At 41.1% G+C, this 16351-nt stretch overlaps 1 protein-coding gene across 2 annotated transcripts in view; it reads left to right on the top strand.

The window, feature by feature from the left end:
• The window catches only part of LOC119650635 (serine protease easter-like), a 31231-nt gene extending 23524 nt beyond the window's left edge, over positions 1-7707 (top strand). The window contains exons 2-4 of one of the 2 annotated variants that reach the window (XM_038053556.1): positions 6361-6554; positions 6617-6794; positions 6875-7707. In XM_038053556.1, the coding sequence (XP_037909484.1) occupies positions 6361-6554; positions 6617-6794; positions 6875-7593 (1091 nt within the window). In that variant the 3' untranslated portion in view covers positions 7594-7707. Of the gene's footprint in view, positions 1-6360; positions 6561-6616; positions 6795-6874 lie in introns of both variants that reach the window. The other variant, XM_038053555.1, reaches the window with a different exon arrangement.
• Positions 7708-16351: the final 8644 nt, after the last annotated feature.

Here is a 16351-nt window from a genome sequence, read left to right as displayed (position 1 = left end):
AATCTGGAAATACAGTTATTTCATCTCCTACGTCAAGCTGAAAGTGCAGGAGGGCGGGTGTTTCGAGAAGTCGTAGGGGAGTTGGAACGTATTTCATGAATTCGTGAAAAATGGCTCATAGGTGTGGTTGACGCACTATATCCCACAAGGGGTGAATAGTAACTATATAGATAAATAGTCGTGCTTTTATTGGCTACGGAGTCGTATATGCTCCGGTAGGGAGTTAAATATTCTTCGCAAGATTCTCGTCTCGAACGCGGTTAAGTGTACAATTTGATTAGAAACCCGACGAACGCATGAGAAATGGGCAGATCATTGCATTGTATACTAAGAAGTCTGACCTTGTAGTGAAAAATTTGGAGAGAAACAGTGTTTGTAGGCTAAAGTAAGATCCGTTGGCTGCCAAGCACTATGCGCGGATTTCTTCACAGCAGATATTGGCTGGGGGGGCTCATACAATAAATCCTCCTTCATTAGCTCTAGCAAAGTAAGCGAAATAACGATATGCAAACCAATTTCTATTGAGCTTGAACTGAATTAAAGGAAATGCAAGATCTGCTTATGCTTTTGATCATCATCTTTAGTTGGCAAGACCTCGAATTCGTCAGTATTTTGATCGTTGCGTAATCCATCGAAATGCTTGACCCGTTGTTCCAAAATGCTTATATGTTCGGTAATCAGATTTCTCTCTTCCCGGTATTTTTCAAGTTCTCAAACTTATTGATTATGTTGATTTGATCAATTTGGATGGAAGTGATCTCGTCTGGAGAGACCCACATTTGCTTCTGTGTCTCTTTGCATGCAAATCAGATCCTTTCAATGACCCTTCCTGTGGGACTCCCAGTTGGATAATTCGTAGCCCTTTATCATTGGTAAATTTGTGCAAGCTAGGCTGATGTTGTGTCCGATCTATCGTTATAAAGTCGATTCAGTTCGAGGTTTCTATTGTGGTTTAGTAAGAATCATGTTCCGTAGAGAGTTGTTAGCCCCATCCATCCTCCAATCTAGAGGACCAGTTAGCACAATTTAGACACGAGAGACTTCCCTTTATCCTTCTTCGTTTGCAGCTCCTTATTAAGAAAGAACTCTCAGCGATCACCAGGTGGAGATAGGGGGACTGCTAGTACCCTTTAACCGCCAATGTGTATAATTGTATGCTTTCCTTTCTTAAAGGTTTTGTAGATTCGTGACTGTCGCGCCCAACTTTATTGCGCAGACTAGTTTTGATGCTATGGGCCAACTTAAGTGCCTTTCTCAAATAAAGTTTACCGCAGTCGTGGAAGCTGATACTAGATCGGCTGTGAAGAGTTTTGTGTTTTTCTTATGTGAGGAGCTTTGGGTACACGTTTTTCCATTTATACATATATAGCGAAATATTAAAAATATTCCTTGTATTTTTTCGGTTATGTGTGATGAAAAAGAAAGACAAATTTTTGAGTTTTTAAATGCCGAAAAATGATTTTTTTTATTTCTCATATAGCGGTATTTCGAGGACCAGTTGTCCTCTTCTTCCTTCTTCTTTTTGTCTGAATTGCTTATGGTCCAGCTTGTCCTTAAATGCCTAATTAACCCAAAAAGCCAACTGTTGACGTTTCTTAAATCAATGTCAAGTCTTTTTTTCTCCCGTATCTTGCGGATGATGAAAATTTCTAATGCGTCCAATTAGCGGAAATCATTAACATCCCTAATTACCCTTCGGTTATCCTCCGTTATTGCATGCTTGTATTTTCAAATTCTAGGACATATGTGGACAGACTCCACTTGAACCTAAAATTCGTCTGAGATTTCATCTCGATGCAGCACGTGACATTTTGCACCATTATATATCGCTCTAATAATAGCAATTAGTTAGTTAGCATTCAGCCCTTCCTGCGTAGAGCACGATAGATACACTCCCTGTTCACGCTGTCGAAATTTCTCTTCTGCTTGCAGGAACAGTTTGTATCCGCATGTTACCGGGATTAGCCATTTTATCTACAAGAGGATGAGCCTCATCGTATGATACGGTTAAGAACTGTGGCGGAGGGTTTTCGCTGCGCGTATCCTTTGCGATTTGACTCTTCGGAGCAGACTTGACAGTCGATGATTTGATATGAAATGCTAGTGGTGGTTCCACCATTGTAAATGCAGATCTTTGGCGAGCCTCGTTTCCTCATTGCCAGCGATGTTCAAGCGCCCTGGAACACACCTCAGGAATGTTTCGTTTAGTCCGGCTAGTTTCAGCAGTAAGTAGTGGGAACTCCACATCAACTGGTTTGATATGTTGCTGCTATTTAGTGCTGATAACGTTACCGACAGTGGAAACAGATTCGAATAGTACGCCCCTCCTCTAGAGTATGTTTTCTCAAAGACATTCTGGGAACTAAATGATCGGCAGGCATCAGAGGCACTTGATGTTTGGTTTCAGATGGATGGGTGACAACATGATAAGTCTCCTTTCCCACGCGCCAGTTGTATCAAGTCTATATGCGTTGCTTTCCGCTTCATCTCCAAACAAATGGTGGGTAGCTTCGAGCGGTCGGCGTAATACTTCGCTTTGAATCTATGCCAGCAGCTCCCTGCTTTTCAGTCTCGACCACCAGGTCGTGCATATAAACGTGAACGTGGTGAACGTCTACTGGTCACACCTATCGCATTCCTAACGCACCAGAACAACATCTCTAGGATTTCTGATATTGTTCCTGGATATGATGCCCCACGTTAACTTGAAATTGACATGTGCTCCTGAATACTTGATTGTTTGCATCTGCAGAATTTCCATCCGTTATAAGGGGGGTAACACATAGCTGCCACATCCAAAGTAGTCTTGCTACCGTTAATTGTGAGTCACTTACGGATGTACCAATTGTGGATTATCAGTAGAGTTGCATTCAAACAGTCGCATATTATGTTCGCAAACTTATTGATAATTATCACGGTTAGATCATCAAAGTCATGGCAAAGTATCCGTTGCCAGGAGTCATAACGAAGGAGAGAGAACCCCTCTCTATGGGCAGCCTTTAAAACAGTTTGCCTCGATAGACTTCCGTTCGACCAGTATGTGGATTTTGCTCCAGTCTAGAATGTGAAGAAATCGATTCCATGCCGTTTTACCGCACAATAAATCACCGCGAATGAGACATAATTGATGGCACCTTCGATGTCCATCATTGCGCCTGACGCATATTCGTTTTCGGATATCGCCTTCTCATTTTTTTGCGGTGAGCTCATGGAGTGTTGTCTCCGTGGATCTTTGTTCCTGATCGGCATCTTGCTTTTAGTGAACTGGACATCTAGGAAGGCATGTATCTGTTATGAACCGATATACTAATCTTTCTAGTCCTTTTAGTAAAAAGGAAGTTAGCCTGGTCCGCCGAAACTTTTTTTTGTTTGCTGATTTGGGAACGAATGTCGCCTTCACATCACGCTAGCCATTGGAATATAAGTGTGTACCAGGTATGAGCAGTATATATTCCGAATATGTAGCGGAAGTATGATGCTACTTGGATCCGTGGACTTGTATTTATGAAACATGTTAAGTACCCATTTTATTCGTTCAAGCAATACTATATTGGCTGCCAAAGTTCAGTCTCTCGGTTGCTCGAGCTATATGCGGCTGTCGGTCCTAATCTGGTATTTCGGATGATGCCTGAGAAGTGCAGTTCAAACAAATAGTTTGATGTTTCTTCGTCGCTGTGGTCTTCTCGCTCTGTAAACGTTAGTTATTCAGCTGCTGACTTCGTTCTTTGACAAGTGGGTGGAACTGGATCCATGCCCATTACGAAATTAATGCTCTTGTGATTCGAGAGTTTGATATCATTCGATACTCTCCACTCTCTGACAAGAGCCACTATATCAAGGGATGTCACCGTGATGTCGATGATCTCTTGCTTGACTACGTTGAAGAAGTGGCCAGATATTGTAATAGTTTCGATACTCTCGGGTTGACGTTAGAACTTCCCTTACCGATATCGTGGGTGTTAACAATGCATCCTACTTTTACTTTGGGCATATTGAATAAGTATGAGTAAATGTTCCACTGGGAACTTCGTCGCCATCATAGAGAAAATAAGAAGAGCACCAAACAATCTCCTTAATTTGGTCATTGGTGGTGTTCCCATAACATAGGCAGCTAACCAAAATAGCCTGGAGGTCTTTTGAAATCATCATGCAGGAGAGGGTGGGGGTCCATCACTTTCATTGACCTTCAACAGGTCAGCATATCGTGATTTCGCCACCATGAGATGGATGAGGTATGTAAATGTCTTGCAGCTATTGATCAGACGACTGATAAGTACAGTGGTCACTTTACAATGCTGCAAATTTGTTTGCGAAATATTTCACCTCATCTACGTTTCAGAGTTCAGCCTTTGGCGGGACGTTTCATTCTTTGCCCGACATTTGTAACGTAACGGATTCAAGGCCGTAGTAGATTCGTCAGTCCATTTGTTCCCAAACCTACTTAACATTTTGTTCGGAGCCACTGATAGTAAGGAAAGTTGCCGGCCTCATGGCACCTTCTGCTGTTTGCTGCTAGCAGAATCCAGGTTATTCTGGACACCAAAACTTCAGCGCTACATTCCTCCTCTGGACATTAGAGAATTTTTTTTTTGAACAATGGAAGTTCAGAGACCCCTTTCAGAGTTGGTCGTAACTCCTCCCACACATAGCTGACGGAGGCACAGTACGCCCTAAGCCAATCGATTATGTTTTCTTCGGCAAATTTAGCCTTAGCATTTTAAAGTATATAGGTATTATAAGGTACCTATAGCCTCAAAACAAAGCTTGACTCCTTGGAATTATGTAGTCCTTACAGCTAGGAGTGGTTTCCTTTTAAAGTTTTCCACCGTCCGTCGTAATCGGATGGATTGATTTCGTCATATAAGATCCACCCATCGGGTAGCCTTAGGTGCAAATGAAAACATTGCTTTTTTTAGCAAGAAGCCAGTTTGCCCAGATGCTGTTTTTCGCTCCAACGCAGATGCTTACCAGTAGGTAAAACTTTGGTCCCAGCGTCGACTGGAGCCCGGGCTCAGGAGTGCTGACTGTACGGGTCAGCTTCGACTCGTCCGTTAATGACCGGGGCCAATTGCATTGGATTCCAATTGAATGAGTAGGGAGTAGGGTTGGGTCGTCGCGATCGAAATTTAATTTTCATTTTCGTTTTGTTTTATGTTTTAGTTTTTGTTTTATATTGTGAAATTTATCATTATTGGCTACCATGGCCGACAAGACTAATTGAAAATGGGGGTCACCTGGTATTTAAAGTTCACCGTGAATAGTGACTTAGCTTGGAGTTTTGATTATGGCTTAGTTTCAGGTTTCAGGTAGCTTTCTACTGATGAAGGGAGTAAGTTGCTCCCGAAATATATATATACATAATAAAATAAAATTGTAGTTTGGAGTAAGCTACTGGTCTATCAATTTTTCACCTCTAGTTTTTTAAATGATCTTCCTTACTAAGCTCCCTCGCCATGACAAGATAGGAAATTGTCGACGCCTCATTCATTGCGTTGAACACAAGTTTTCACCAAATTTTGAGACAACAGGTTCAGTGTGGCAGACAGATAGATGGACAGACAGACATACTCAATCGATTTTAATAAGGTTTTCTTTTACACAGCTCTGTCACGAAGGAGTGAAGATGAGACATATGTCTGTTGGTACTTGCCCACATATATGAGGCTGTTTATAATTTGCGCGTGTAAAAATATATTAAGGTCTTTCAGGGGAAGAGGCTTTAATTGTTTTTTACCTGTGTAAATCCTATTAACTATGACTGGATCTAAATCAAAATGGCGAGGATTGCTAGCCTTTATTTTTAAACTTGACAATTTATCGTAAAGCATTTCAGTGTTTCGAATCTCATTCACGTTAGTGCTGTATTTTTCTCGCCGGGTGTATTGGATGTATGTTAAAGCAGTAATAATAACTGCATCGTTTTCTGCGCAACTTTTTCCGGAGATATTAAGCTATTCTTCTTAGGGACGACTCTCGCTGGTGGCAGTGGTATTTGTATCGTGATTTGACGTCGGATACCAGTCGAATCAGCTGTGAATGAGTACCTGAGGCAAATCAGGGTAATAATCTCGGGCGAGCGCAATGCTGACCAGATTACTTTCTACAATGTACTGTAGGGTACCGTTATGGTCTTGAATGAAGTGCTGACACGTCAAGGCCCTGATCCAATTGGATTGTTGCGCCAACGATTATTATTATTAAAATTGGACCACTGTAGATGTTTAATTAATTTAATTAATTTTCAGGGAATTTCTGTAACTAACAATCACCTGCGTCATCTTCATTAGCATAAATCTAATTTATTCGACATTTTTTGGAAAACGAAAAAAAACTGAAATTTCTTTATAAAATATTTAACAGAGGAAATTCTATTTCCAACTGAAACTGCAGAACGAATCGGTGCCTCAACTTGCACCACAGCCAAACGGGAGCCGGGTGAGTGTATTCGTTTGGTGGAGTGCAAACCGATGGTTGACTTATTGCAAAAGACTCCACTGACTGCCAATGATCGATCCTACTTACAACAGAGTCAATGTGGCTACAGGGGAGGCGATGTACTGGTAGATTTTGCTGTTGTTTAAATTTAAATGATTTCAAAAAATTGTATAATTTTTAGATTTGTTGCCCATTTGCAACTGCCCAAACACGCGCTCCAGTTCCAAATTCTGGTGACGGAGCGAACCTATTGCCCGCACCAGGAACATGCGGAGCAGGTGCTGCTGATAGAATTTACGGCGGAAACGTCACCAAAATTGATGAGTTCCCTTGGATGGCTTTGTTGGAATATTCAAAACGTAAGTTGATAGCATTTTTAATGGTAATTTATGGGATTCTGGCCGAAAAATAAATTAATGTATTTAATTTCCTTTTCTAGCGAATAATCGGAAGGGCTTCCACTGTGGCGGGGTTCTCATCAACCATCGCTACGTCCTTACTGCTTCCCATTGCGTAAATGGTAGAGGAATTCCCGCTGATTGGCGTTTGACTAGTGTCCGGTTGGGTGAATGGGATACAACCACCGAGCGCGATTGCGATGTCGATGATTGCAATGATCCACCAGTAGACGTGCCAATTGAAGAGTATATTCCACACGAAAATTACCAACCAATTCCAAAGAATCAATACGACGATATTGCGTTGCTAAGGCTTTCCCGAAGTGTACCTTACACAGATTGGGTGAAACCCGTTTGTTTACCGGTAGCGACCCATTTACGAAGTGCAGTTTTTGATGACATCAGCTTAGATGTTGCTGGTTGGGGTAAAACAGAGAATGCAAGTAGGAGTAACCTCAAATTGAAAGCACGTGTTGATGGCACCAGCTTGAGTAGCTGTAAGGCGGTTTATAAAAGACAGGGTGTTACTCTTAGAGACACTCAGATTTGCGCTGGAGGCGTAAAAGGTGTTGATTCATGCCAAGGTGATTCAGGTGGACCTCTGGTTGGAGTAGATTCTTCCGATCGCGCAAAACCTTACTACTTCCTCGCTGGAATCGTGTCATTTGGGCCAACACCATGTGCCCTAGAGGGTTGGCCTGGAGTCTATACTCGAGTCGCCAGCTATGTAGACTGGATTCAGCGTAATATTCGGGCATGAAATGCGAATTCATATATTATTATCAAAGAAAACTTCACTCCGTTATGAAAATAGTCATAAATACTTACTTATGTATTGCATTTTGTATAAATAATAATAAACCTTTTTAAATAATTTAATACCTTTTATTTGAACCTCTACCTTATATTTTCAACACACTCTCAGATGAAAAGAAAGAATAAAACGCTTCTTGATACAAAGCACTATCTTTTCTTTCCACTATATCGATACAGTTCAAACCTGTGAGTTTCCCAAACCATTTACCTCAAACCTTCTCTTGGATTAGGAGTTTGGGAATTTTTCTATCATCCATCCTAGTTACATGGACCGCCTACTGGAGCATGTGGCTATTGGCTTTGATTCGTACTCTTCACATGTTGTTCACCCTCACTGGTTTCAAGGGATTTCTAGGCACTACTTATTCTTGGGAAGACCCATCGTAAACCTCTTCTTGGTGTATTATAGGGTCGGCCGATTGAAAGTTTTATTTTACTCATTTCGTTCTCCTGTACATTTTTAAGGTTTTGTTCAAAACGAACCTTATCAAAGCCGGCACATCTTCTGTTAACCTCCCTTGTATTTTAGTTCAGTTATTTTAGTTAGACACATTTTCATTTCGACGTTCATACTGGAACACCTGACTTTGATTAGTACTTACTGAAGCGAATTCTAATTTCGACTATGGTTGTGAAGTGGTAGTACGGCATGACATACATTAAAGGTGAGCCAATTGTTATTAGATGTAGATGTAGATGTAGATGAATTAAATAATAATAATAATCGTTGGCGCAACAATCCATGTTGGATCAGGGCCTTGAAGTGTGTTAGAGCACTTCATTAAATGCTTGAATTAAAAATGGCAGGTAAACAGTGACGACCTACCTACCCTTTTAAAATAGAAACTAACAATAAGTTTGCAAATCTTAGAGTTAAATTTCAAATGTATTCCTCTGCAATGCCTCAGAAAACATTGTTCAAAAGGAAAGATCAGGGTGTGTTAATATAACGTTTTTTGTCTTATGTCCTATCTAGAATGTTTAATTCTTTTAACTGTCTGAAACTAGGCGGATGTGTCAGTCTCCTGGCTAAGTGGTTAGAATGGTGTGCTTCCCTTCATTCATACTTCGTCAACGGGAATAAGATCTCCTCTTTTACTGTCGCAATTTTAAGGTCTTTGTGATTATACGTTGTGTCATGAACTTTGGTGTAGCAACCACACGTCCGGCGCGGAAGAAGAAAAAATGATATTGATAACAGCAACCCTGGCGGACTCCGCTTTGGACGTCACAAGTATCGGAGATCTTACCTTAATGAAAGGTATTGAAAGATTTCTCGAAGTCGATAAAGAGTAGGTTACTTTTTTGAAAATAGGTAGAAATTATCAAAACACTTAATCCAATGGTTGCCGTTTCTTGAGAGTGTGCGATTTTTACCCACTAAAACTACCTCTTACCAAGTTACAGCTGAGATATTCCAGCAGCTTTCTTTGTATATTTGAGTTCCGCGTTTATTGGGAAAAGACTCTGTCGTCAACCACTTTGGCTGGCTTTATAGAGGAACTAGCTGTTACTCAGTAGATTATATCATTAGGTATTTTCCTGTTAAGTGTGCGGATAGCTTAACTGGTTAGAGCACTGGGCTGTCGTAGCAGAAGGTCGCGGTTCAAATCTCACTGGTTGTAGAGGCTGAATGTCGGATATCAGTCGACTCAGCTGTGAATGAATACCTGAGTCAAATGAGGGTAATAATCTCAGGGGAACGCAATGCTGACCACATTACCTCCTACAGATCCTTATCACTTATGAACCAGCGAGCCCTTGCTATGCTTTTAAGCATTTTATTTTTTAATGTTTGTATAACCTTCAAGTTTGATTCTTTGGTTCAGCCTCAAAGCTGGACTCCGTACGTCCATATGGGCCTTAGAACTAGCTTGTAAATTAGCTGAGCACACCTGAATTTTCTATTGCATTTTCTATGTGATCCTGTGCACTTGTTGGATTGTCAAAAGATTTTCACGGAAACCGAATTGGTGAAGCGGTGCTAGGTTTCGATCCACAATGATTTGTTTCAGTCTTGAAAGGAAAAGCCTTTCAAATAGCGTGGGTGTGACAGAGAGTAGCGATATTGGTCGATACGATTCGACTCTTCTTGGCTCCTTGTTTGGTTTAGGGACCATTGCAGCTTCGGCTACTTCCATAGTTGGCGGTCATATTTTAATCTGAATTATTAATTATTTGTAATAATTTGGTTAGACCATTTTCTGACGACTCTTTTAGTATTCTCCCTGTATTAAGTTCATAGCCAGCACCTTTATTAGGAGGCAGTTTTTTTAAAATGTTGGTCTTCAGCTCATTAAATTTCACACGGTGTCCTGGGTAATGGTTCTCTTTTCTGACTAGGCAATTACTGTGTATCTAGAGAATGGAAGGCAGTAAAGGGCAAGTGAACTGGAGATCTAAATTCCAACCATTGTTTCAAAATGATAGTGTTTATGTGGTCAATGCAGAAGGATCCGAAGGGAAACCAGCCTGCTCTGTGACGATCGACCTTTCGAGATGTTCTTTGAAGCGTTCTGGAAGTATTTTAGTTATTATTTTTACAGTAGGGGCTCGCAATCGTCACATTGAAAATGAGTGCCCTTTTTTTCCTTAACGATCATCCTCTCCTTCCACTTTCTAGGAAAGGTCTCGGATTGCCAACATTTCCTTATTAGTGGAAACATCAGATCTGTAGGAGCTGTAGGTGCAATTAAATGATTTCTTTTCTTCTTGGAAGAACAGTCCATTTCCGCATGTTACAGTGACTCACCATTTCGTCCACAAGAGAAGGAACCTCACCGGATGTGATACGATCAAGAACCGTAGTGAAGTGTTCTTTCCACCTTTTCACTTGTTCGTCAATCTAGACGAGAAGTCAACCGTTAAGGTCCTTCACAGGACTATCGAAAGATTTGCGACCACATGCAAGCTCTTTTGTGATGCGATATACACTTCAGAAATCATTACATTCTGCAGTATCTTCTGCTGCTCTTTTGTCACGGCGCGCACTACGTTGAACTTCTCGGGATTTCGCTCGGTATCAGAGTTCGCTAACCATCACTCGCAGCGGTCAATAGAGCTTTCAACCCCTTCCATCCATCGATTAGCTTCCACGATTCTGCCATCAACCAGATCTTATGATGCCCCCTTGGGAAGTGACTGTATGTCGTAAATCACTTGCACCCGAGAAAAGAGCATTTGTGTGATCAATCATCATCATCGTCAACGGCGCAACAACCGGTATCCCGTCTAGGCCTGCCTTAATAAGGAACTCTAGACTCCCGGTTTTGCGCCGAGGTCCTCCAATTCAATATCCCTAAAAGCTGTCTGGCATCCTGACCTACGCCATTGTTCCATCTCAGGCAAGGTCTGCCCCGTCTTCCTTTTCTACCATAGATATTGCCCTTATAGACTTTCCGGACTGGATCATCCTCATCCATACAGATTAAGTGAACCCCCATCCTCATGTAGTGAACCAAAAATTCTTCGGAGGATTCTTCTCTCGAACGCGGCCAAGAGTTCCCAGCTTTTCTTGCTAAGAACCCAAGTCTCCGAGAAATACATGAGGACTGGCAAGATCATTGTCTTGGACAGTAAGAGCTTTGACCCTATGGTGAAACGTTTCGAGCGGAACAGTTTTTGTAAGCTGAAATAGGCTCTGTTGGCTGACAACATCGTTGTAACTGTTATCGGTTGAGATTATCAACGGTCTTAAAGTTGTAGTCTCTTATCTTTATTCTTTTCGTTTGACCAGTGCGGTTTGATGTTGTTGGTTGGTTGGTTTCGGAGCTGACGTTGCCACTATATATTTTGTCTTCCCTTTATTGATGTGCATCTGGATGAAGGCAGTTTGTACGTCTCGGGTCGTTCTTCCTATGATGTCGATATCGTCAGCATAGGCCAGTAGTTACTAGACTTAAAGAGGATCGTACCCCTTCGATTTACCTCAGAATCACCGATCACTTTCTCGAGGGCCAGTCTTATCAATTCCGTTGGGATACCGAAATCTCTCATGGCCGTGTACAGTTTTACCTTGGTTATGCTATCATGCACAGCTTTCAAGTCGCCTTCATGTTTAACCAATTCGACTGTAATTCCATCGGTTCCCGGCGACTTATGATTTTAAAGCCGATGAATTGCACGGACTGTTTCTGCTATACTTGGTGGTGTATTTATCTGTCGTCTTCAGTTGGCGGGACCTTCAATTCGCCGATGTTTTGGTTGTTCAGTAGCTCCTCAGAGTACTCAACCTATCGCTCCAATAATTCTGGCGGAAATTATTAGATTGTTGCACATGAAATGGCCGATTTAGCAATCAAGTGAAGTTAGTTGCGATTTTGCTTTATCAAACCACCACCAGTTGGCGCTATTGGTGTCGGATAATAAAGACCTCCGTTGTGATAACAGTGAGTAGAAAGGAAAAAAGGATGAAAAAGATCCAAGAACGTATACTTTTCCTGCATGAGTTCAAACTTGGTCATAAAGCGGCGACGTAAACCTTCAAAGTGAGCTATGTGGGCATCCAGAACCATCGATTGACAACAACGAACTGCGTTTGCTAGTCGAATCCGACACACGTCAGTCTGTGAGAGGCATTGCAGAGAAACTGGGCGTGCATTATTCGACAGTTTCCTGGCACTCGCAACAACTTAGTGAGGTGAAAAAGCTCGACAAATGGGTTCCGCATGACCTCACCGAGCAAAACATGGCGTTGCGAATGGAAATTGGTTTTTGGTGTTGACCCGCAACAGATGCGATCCCTTTTTGCACAGAATAGTGATATGTGATAAAAGGTGGATATAATTCGACAATCGTCGCCAATCATGGCTAGATGCTGATGAGCCACCGAAGCATATGCCGAAACCGAGACTCCATCCGAAGAAGGTAATGGAGAATGTTTGGTTGTCTACAGCTGGAGTTATCCACTATTCTTTTTTGGCACCTGGAGAAGCGATAAATGCACAGAAATACTGTGCGCAACTCGAGGAAATGTACCAAAAATTGAGTATTCAATGGTCGAGATTGATCAACAGAGATGGTGTGATATTCCTTCACGACACTGCACGACCTCATGTATCCAGAACAACGGTTCAAAAGTTGAACGAATTGCAGTATGAGACTCTGCCTCATCCACCATATTCACCGGACCTTTCGCTAACCGACTACCACTTTTTTAGGCATTTGGATCATTTTTTGGCGGAAAAACAATTTAGGAACGAAGAGGCTGTCAAAATTGCCTTCGACGAATTTATCAACACCCGAAAGTTGGACTTCTACGAAACTGGGATACATGCTTTTGAATCTCGCTGGGAGAAGTGTTTTGAATCGACTGGCACCTATTTGGATTAAATAAATAATTTTTTGTAAGCTTTACAGTCGTTTCAAATTTTAGTACCAAACCGGCCTTTTCATTTTCAACAACCTAATAGATTTCCCTTTCTGTCTCAGCAGGATAAACATCGAGGTGTGTAAGGCTTCATCCTGCTGATTTGTTGGTGAAACTTGCGCGTCTGGTGCGGTTGTTCCCTGTGCTTTTCGAGTTCACAGACCTGTTGGATCTCCCAGGCTTGTCGCTTCAAAGCTCGTCGGAGTTCGTGATAAGCCTTTGCCCATGCCCGCTTTCTTTGAGAATGCAACGTTACTCCGTCTGCAGCACTCTTCCGTTCCGTGGCTAGCTTACATTCGTCGTCAAACCAGCCGTTCCGACTCCTTTTGCGGATGAAGCCAGTGTGTTTGTGGCCGTAGTTATGATAACGTTCTTCAGGTGGCTGTGAAGATCATTTGTTGATGCTTCATCTCCAGGATCTCTGTTGATTGCAGTTATTGCGGCATCCATTTCCCTTTTATAGGTGTTGCGGAGGGCTGTGTTGTGAATGGCTTCAGTGTTAACTCTCACCTGATTGTCAGAGGGGATTCTGGGTGGTGTTGTTATTCGAGCTCGGAGTACTGTGCCAACGAGATAGTGGTCCGCATCTATATTGGCTCCCCTATATGTGTATATCAATTTGGTTGAAAGTGGTCCCGCCTGGAGAGGCCCACGTTTGTTTATGGACGTTGTTTCGCGCAAACGTAATATTTACATCGGTAATATGTACGTTGGTGTAACTTGTAGTTTCGCAAAATGATATGAATGATGATAAAATATGAAATATTATTTCATATGGATTTTTAGCGATATACGAATGGAAAAATGTGCTTAGAAAGTTTCTTACATAATCATCATCATCAACCGGTATCCGGTCTAGGCCTGCCTTAATAAGGAACTCCAGACATCCCGGTTTTGTGCCGAGGTCCACCAATTCGATATCCCTAAAAGCTTACATAAGATGACCTTTATACCCGAAGCGCCAGTTTCTGGTATTTCGACTGGATTTCCTTTTTATGGTTTTGTGTAAAACAAAACCTTATTGAAATCGATTCACTATCTGTCTGCCACACGTACTTTTCTCCAAAACGGCTAAACCGATCTGGACGAAATTTGGTGGATATATGCGAACTATGAAATCCCACGCATACAGTGAGTGACATAAATTTACGAGCAGTTTAAAGGGGGCGCCCACAGATGTAAAGGGGGATGTACATTTTTTTTCATCGAATATAATCAGGTGGTGTATCAAATGAAAGCTCTCAGTTAGTACTTTCCGAAAGTGATATTAGTTTTGGGATAAATTGCAAAGTGCGTGAGCAAGGAGTCAAAATATACACACTTAAAGTGAGACAGGACTCATTTTTGAAAACTACTCAACCTAAAAATCCGCTGAAAGCTGCGCTTAGATAAAATCTAGGCCTGAATATATGTCCCATTCCAATGTCTGCTCAAATAAGCTTAGTAATAGTATATTACCAACTTTTAGAAATTGACTGGAAAACCCGCGTTAAGTTCATCCTAGGACTACGATTTTGCACCAGCATAGAGGACACTATCTCGAATATGCACGCCTAATTCCATGCAAATCTGGCTATTAACGCCAAAGTAAGAACGGTTCAAACTTAGCAATTTCGCGCGAATTTACTACTTCTAAAGCCATACAGATAAAACACTGACGTCATAATTAACGAGAATAATTGACGTTCACCTGAAATATTTAAGTCACATTTATAAAGAATCAACTTGTCCCCAGTCCTTTTTCAGGCTATGTGTAAAACATTTATCACAATCAAAAGATGTCCCATTCAGACATTTGCCCAAATAAACTTATTAATAGCACATTACCAAGAACTAGAAAGTGACTGAAAAACCCCCCTTAACTTTATCCTAAGAATACTAAACTGATCTTATCTCTGATATTAGGTGAAACATAGAGGAGATAGGGCCCGAAATGTGTGCCCAAAAAAGTGAAACAGGTCTCGTTTTCAGTACATATCCAACCGAAAAATCTGAAAAAAAGTCACAGTGATTGATGATTATTAATAGTATATTACCATGTTTCAGAAATTTACCGAAAAACCAAACAAAACCATGCATCGCAGCAGCATAGGCGAAAATATAGGACATAAAACGAAACCTTATTAAAATCGGTTCAATGTCTGTCTGTCTGTCTGTCACAGGCACTTTTCTCAGAAACGGCTATACTGATTGTCACGAAATTTGGTGAGAAGATGGAAACTGTGGACCCCCAGACATACAGTGAGTGATATCTTCCTACGTTGAGATTGAGGGGGGGGGGGGTCTCCATATATGTAAAAGGGGGGTGTAAAATTTTTTTTTTCACCAAATATAGTCATGTGGGATATCAAATGAAAGGTCTCGATTAGTACTTTTCGAACCGATGTTAGTTTTGAGATTTGTTAAAAAGGCGGGGAGTGGGAGGGGTGCAAAGTAATGATTTCTTTAACGGACCCATTCTTACAAACTACCCAACCGAAAAATCTGGAAAAAATCATAAAGCTGCTTCTATACGGTGCCCAGGCCTCAAAATACTCTCCATATCGATACCTGTTCATTAAGTTAATATTAGTATATTACCATATTTTTGGGAAAATTGAGTAAAACTCCCCTTAAGTTTATCTCAGAGTTATAAAAGTTGGTAGTAGTATAAAATATAATATGAAGCATACTATCTCCAAGTTTGATCAAAATCATACCATTAGTAACAAAGTTAAAGTAGCTCAAATTTGCCTTACCGTGTAAATTTACAACCCGAAGTACTAAATCTGATATGCTAAATGCATATTCTTAAGTGGCTACGTACAAATGGGATAGTTCTACACTGAAATATACTCACAGGAGAAGCAAACAAAACCTTTCATACCTGAAAAGCCCAGCTTCCGGTTTCCCGACTTGTTTTTTTATTTGAATATCAGTGTCAATTACTTGTGGGAGACATGTGGGGTAGTAACCAGTATAATAGACATGTATGTACCTGGTTTCCGTCGGTTTTTAATTTACGTACATGCTTTTGTGCACGGCGTAAAGTGTGAAGATGCGTTAGATCAATGCGGTAATAGATAATGTTTGTTTATTCAGGATGAACACAGTATTGATGTCGTTGATATGTATATAGTTTAAAAAAATTTTGCGGAATAGTTTGAATTCTCTACATATGTAATGGAAAACTTGCATAGAGGGTTGCTCATATAACATGAACACAAGACCTGAACGCCGAACCTCCGGTATTCCGACTTGCTTGTATCTGTTGTAGGTTGTCTTCTTCACATTTCTTTATAATTGTGTGAAGAGTATGAGGTTGACTGCTATCAATGTAGTGCTTTGCAGATCA

The sequence above is a fragment of the Hermetia illucens genome, chromosome 3 (genome assembly GCF_905115235.1).
Source record: "Hermetia illucens chromosome 3, iHerIll2.2.curated.20191125, whole genome shotgun sequence".
NCBI classification, from domain to species: Eukaryota; Metazoa; Arthropoda; class Insecta; order Diptera; family Stratiomyidae; genus Hermetia; species Hermetia illucens.
Note: the sequence above shows the minus strand (reverse complement) of the source record. Positions and strands in the feature narration are given on the sequence as shown.